A 5,519-nucleotide genomic window follows, 5' to 3' on the forward strand; every position below is an offset into this window, starting at 1 on the left:
AAAAATTACAAGCCTAAACATATACCCTTTCGGGTTATCAAAGATTATTACTACTATCTAATCTCTTTATTCCATTTCAAAGGTGTTTTAAGTCAACGTCTTAAGGATTCTCTCTTATAAATGCAACCCAAAAACGTTATTCGCATTCCAAAATTTAAATAACTTATTTAAATGTTAAAAAGAGTTAGTATAACACAATATTAAGAAACGATGAGTGAAACTTATATCTTTAGATAATTAATTAATGGTGTTCTTAATTTGACATAAAGTAGTAAATTGGATGAACAACTCAATCACAAGAATTATAATGAAGCTAAATTCAACTAAAATAAAAATTACACAAAAAACAAATTACAAAGGATCTCTCCTTTAATCCGATTTAGCCATGCAAAAATCAGCTAAACCGGTTAATACAAAAAACTAAACGACGCATAATCAACAACAAATTACAAAATACCGCCTGCAAATGCCTAAAATTCCACCGCAGGCCCCTACAAAACAATAAATTTACATACTGCTACACCAAACAAGAACTAATTTGCAACAAAAGCCCTCAACTCCCGGCAAATCACAAAGCCGACCAATCTATCTCGTAAGACGGATACTTCTCCAACGACCCGAAATCCACCCCGAATTGCTCCTCCTCCGCCGCAAACTCCGGAAACACGAGCTCCGACTCGGGCGACAACCCGCCCGACCCGTCGCTCTCGGGCTCATTTATTTTGACCATTCCACCCTCCGCCCCATTTGCTGAGGCAGAAGCCAGAGCGGTCTTTTTTGACTTCGAATTTTTTGAATTCGAAGTCTTTTTCCCGTCCTTTTTGGCGTCAACGCTCTTCCCCTCTGCCAGAGACTGGCAGATGGCGGCGAGCTTGGCGTCGACTGCGGCCTGGAGGGGCTTGTACTCGCCGAACTCGCCGCCGATGTGGGAGCCGCTGTGGCGGAGGTGGGGGAAGTTGAGGCGGGCGAAGTCGCCGCGGAGCTTGTAGGCGGCCTTGTCGTAGGCGAGGGCGGCCTCCTCCGCGGTGTCGAACGTGCCGAGCCAGAGGCGGGTCCGGTTCCGCGGGAGGCGGATCTCGGCCACCCACTTGCCCCAGTGGCGCTGCCGCACGCCGCGGTAGAGCTTCGTGGGCTTCGGCGGCCAGCCCGACTGCTTCATGGGCACGGGCCGCGGCCCGAGCCCGTGGGATGTTGGAGGCGGGTATGGGTATTGGGCCTGGATATCTTGGATTTGAGTTTGGGAAATTGGGCTGAGGCCCATATCAAGCCCAAATTGAGGGGTTTGGGCCGGGTTGAAGGAATACTGTATTTGGGCCTGATCTTGGTAGAAATTGGGCTCGAATTGAGATGAGGAAATGGGGGAAGAGAAGTAGGAATTGGAGGGGAAGAAACTGGAGGGGGAGGAAGAGGAATAAGAAGGGGAAGGGTCTGTTTGGATAGAGAAGAATTGATCATTTGAATAAGAAGGGGGGAAAGAAGGGGGAGAAGGGAGATTGGAAGAAGTGGAAAGTGGTGAGGAAATAGCACTTTTCATAAAAGGCTCAAGTGCTTCCATTAATTCTCCACCTATAAATGGATCTGCATCACCTGAGCTACTCCAAAAATTCATTGTAGCTGCCATGACAATATTAATTAATTCTAAATTAAAGAAATGGGGAGGGGAAATAGCAAAAGTGCTTGTTTCTTAGTAAAATTCAAGAAACAAAGTTGCTAAAAATCAAGAATTATTGACAAAGAAGGAAAAGAGGGGTTTTTTGTTTTTGTTTTTGTTTTGTTTGAAGAAAAAAAAAATTGCTTCTTGGATTAGGGTTTAAAATAGGCAACCCTTGTAATCCAATTTGGCTGAGAAAAAAAACAGCCTTTTTTGAGGGAACGACAAATAAAGTCCTCAAAATTGGAGAAGCAGAAATTAGGTCAAAAAAATGAAAAAGAATTTAGGGTAAAATTATCTAAAAATAAACGGATCTCGTTCTGGAAAAACACCTGGTTATCTTGAAATCCTGGTTCAAGTTTGCTTTTTGAAATGAATTTATAATTGAAAACAAGGAAACAAACCCAGAAATCAGAGATATTTCGAGAAACAGATGATTTGCAGAAAGGGATCGAAGAAGCGGGGAGTAACAGAAAAGGGGGGAATTGAAGAATTAGAAATCTACAAAGAACAGACTATCGCTCACTCTCTCTCTAGAAATGTGAAGTGTGTGCTAGTGAGATGAAGAAGAAAGTGCTCTCTCTCTCTTACACTCACTCTCTTTTTTTTTTGTGGAGATAATTCAGCTGCTTCTTTATATAGGGGTTTGAGTCATTGGATTGCGCTCCACTGCCACCTCGAATTCTGTAATTTTTTTTTCCTTGGTGCGTTCACACGAAAGTTTATTTATTTTTGGTAAATATTCTTTAATCGGAGCTGTTTAACTGTAGTTTATAGTTTATTTTTCAATACAACAAATGACATATCCTTTGTACAAATAGAGCTAAAATTAGTTTGTAAAGTTAAAACTTTTTTTTAAAGTTAAAACTTAATACTTCAATTATTCACGAAAAATATAATCATATATTTTTTTAATTTTAGTTCATAAAAAAAATACTCCCAAGGGATAAAGAGAGAGAAGAAATATTAATAACTTTTTCTCGTACTTATTAATAACTTTTTCTTATTAATAAAGGAGTAATCATATATCTTTATAAAAAAATTAATAACTTTTTCTCACACTTATTCATTTTTTTTTCTTTTTCTCAATATTTTTCTTTTTAAATTTCATGGTACTAAAATAAAATTAATTTAATTAAATACGTTGTGCTCATCGTCACCCTCCATTAATTTTTGTACACTTGAATTATTTTCATTTATTTACATTACGTGTGGTATGGACGAGCACAGCACCCTGCTGTGCATTTTGCCACCACAGGGGATCCATGCTCGCTTAGACATATACAATGAGCTTAGTTCTATTTTTAAAGGTGATTGTAATTTAACAATAGGGACTATGTTTTTCAAATATTAATTGAAAGTATATTTTTGAGAGGTTTATATTATTGATAGGAGCTTTTGCATTTTAATTTACATAAAATTTAAATACATTTTCAAAATTTACTAAAGAAAACAATTTAAAAAATGAGTTTATTAGGGGCTTAAGCCTCTTGTCTCTTCCTCTTGGTCCGCCCATGGATATAAATGAACCAAAACACAACGCAAAGAAATGGACTTCAATAAATGTACTCTTAATAAATGTACACTTAATTTTTTTTTGGGGGGAGGGGGGGGGGGGGGTTTGCAAAAGTGTGGGGTTCTTTGTATAATTTTCGGAAAGTGATGGGGGCTTTTGTGATAAATTCAAATACCTAGGGTTAGGGTTGTGAACCCCGACCCTTTACCTCCATTCGAATCGGCGCCGCTTCTTCTTTCGTTCCAGTACCTTCTACTGGTGAAATTGCCGGTTCCGACGACGCCTCCGCCTCCGCTTCCACTGGAGGCTTCTGGTCCCCCTTCCTCCTGCTTCCCTCGTCCATTCGGTGGTGCCTCCCATTTCTCGGGATTCGGCTTTTCCGTCTCATTCCCAACGGTTAAGCCGACAGACATCTTGGCCATTGCCGTCTGCTTCTCCTCCCACCAATCGGGGTATCCCACCAGTTGGAAGCAATTCTCTCGCGTGTGCTTCTGCATTCTGCAGTGGGAGCACCATAGTTTGGACTTGTCCGCCAGTTTGCTTCCCGGGCGGTGGGTGGTGGCCGTTGGTCGTGAGTTCCCGCCCCGATGAGGTTGTCTCTGTCCTTGTGCTGCAAGGTCGTGGCCGATTCCTCCAGATGTTAGATTAGTTCCTCCATGGTTGTTCTCGGGGTAGAGGTCCGCCTCACTTTCATAGGTGATGGCTAGACTCTCCCAGAGTGCTTGGGCTGATTGATGATGGGAAAAATCCGCTATGATATTGGTTTCGATGTTGTCCACGATCCAGGAGAAGACGATGAGATCGGTCTCCTCCCAATCTCCGTACTCCTTGCTGTCCGGCGTTGGCGGGGCTGGTTTTCAGTTATGTGGGAGTAGCCTCCCCTACTCCCGATTGCGACTTTCATCAGTCGTGACCACAACCGGTAATTTTCTCCGTTGAGTTTGAATGCAACAGTTACATTCTTGCTTAATCGTATCTTCCTGCTTGATGATTCTGTGGTTGGTTTGTCGTCGGCCATTTCGGAATTGATTGGGATTTGGTTTTCTCACTTGTTTTTTGTTTTTTGGTCGGGATTGGTATGGGGAGATGATGAGATTTTTCTAAGCCCTAATTCATAACATGCTCTGAAGCCATGTTAAACATAGGTTTTGAGGGAATTGATTTCATTATTGGCTGAAGAATTACAAGGATTTACACGCTTCATATAGGCCCTTCAATATTTCTCAATATGGTAAGCTATTAAATCCTATACCTAAATTTATACAAGGTATGGAAAAGATACTAATCAATCACTAATTTTATAATCTTGACTGTGAAGGATCTTCCCTTGATTGTGAATGAATCTTTCCTTCCAACAAGTACGATGAAATTGCATAGCATATTCGAGAATAGCTTAACAGATTTGATAGATGTCATCAATAGGCTGTGCATTCTTTTATTACCATCCATCTCAAAAATAAAACTCCTAAGGTTAAATTTACTTAGCCTAAGACAATTCACTCACAGGAAGAAAGTATTTGAGGATCAGTCATCAATTTACAAGTCGGGTGGTTACAATTTGCAATAATAATTAATAAGGTTGTGATGGCATGGTTACCAAACATTCACCTCGCGTCCCACTCAAAATGACCACATTCTTGAGTGAAACAAGATTTTATGAAGTATTGGTAGGTGGAATAAGATAGAAAGGAAAAAAGTAGTTGAATATTTTAATTAGAAGAGAGGAGAGATGAGATTATTTCTAAAATTAGAAACTGATCATCTTCATTGCGACAAACAAAAAAGAAAAGTTTGATCATCTTGAATAGGACGAAAGGAGTATTGCATTATACATGAGTAGATCATTACTCAGCATGAGTAATTTGTGTGGCACCTCTGTTGCATCGCCTCACCCACTTTTGTCATCATACTATTAAAATATTATACTAAATAACAAATTGAAAATAGCATAGAAAGTAAGGTTGAACAAATCAGGATATCTGTGTCGCCACACACTTCCTAAATTTCAAAACAACAGCGCCGAATATACCACACCAATAAACAATGGGCAATTTTATGAAATTTTATCTTTTTAATTATATTAATTTATTTATTTCTGATTTTCGAAAAAATCATGTTTTTAGATGTAATGAATAAATCGAAATTGGTGAAATGATTCACATTTATTAAGAGCATCCGCAGCGGTGGCGAAAGACGCCACCGCCGTCCGCGCCGTTGGCAAGGCGCAGGACCGCCGCCGCTGCAGCCGCGCCGCTGGCACGGCGCTGCTCGATGTATCGAGCACGTCCGTGCCAGCGGACGCACATGTGGCGCGCTCCCATTCGTCAACGGCATAGCCGTTGTGTTTAAACT

General features: G+C 40.6%; 1 protein-coding gene across 1 annotated transcript; it reads right to left on the bottom strand.

The window, feature by feature from the left end:
• Positions 1 to 293: 293 nt before the first annotated feature.
• Positions 294 to 2,248, bottom strand: LOC121754635 (ethylene-responsive transcription factor RAP2-4-like). The gene has a single exon (XM_042149962.1). It carries the CDS (start codon positions 1,619 to 1,621, stop codon positions 569 to 571), a length of 1,053 nt encoding a protein of 350 aa, XP_042005896.1. The 5' UTR covers positions 1,622 to 2,248; the 3' UTR covers positions 294 to 568.
• Positions 2,249 to 5,519: the final 3,271 nt, after the last annotated feature.

Source organism: Salvia splendens, chromosome 1 (assembly GCF_004379255.2).
Source record: "Salvia splendens isolate huo1 chromosome 1, SspV2, whole genome shotgun sequence".
In the NCBI taxonomy this organism is placed as follows: domain Eukaryota; kingdom Viridiplantae; phylum Streptophyta; class Magnoliopsida; order Lamiales; family Lamiaceae; genus Salvia; species Salvia splendens.

Coding starts and splice junctions, on each gene's coding strand:
- LOC121754635 (XM_042149962.1), bottom strand. CDS start 1,621: ATGGCAGCTACAATGAATTTTTGGAGTAGCTCAGGTGATGCAGATCCA.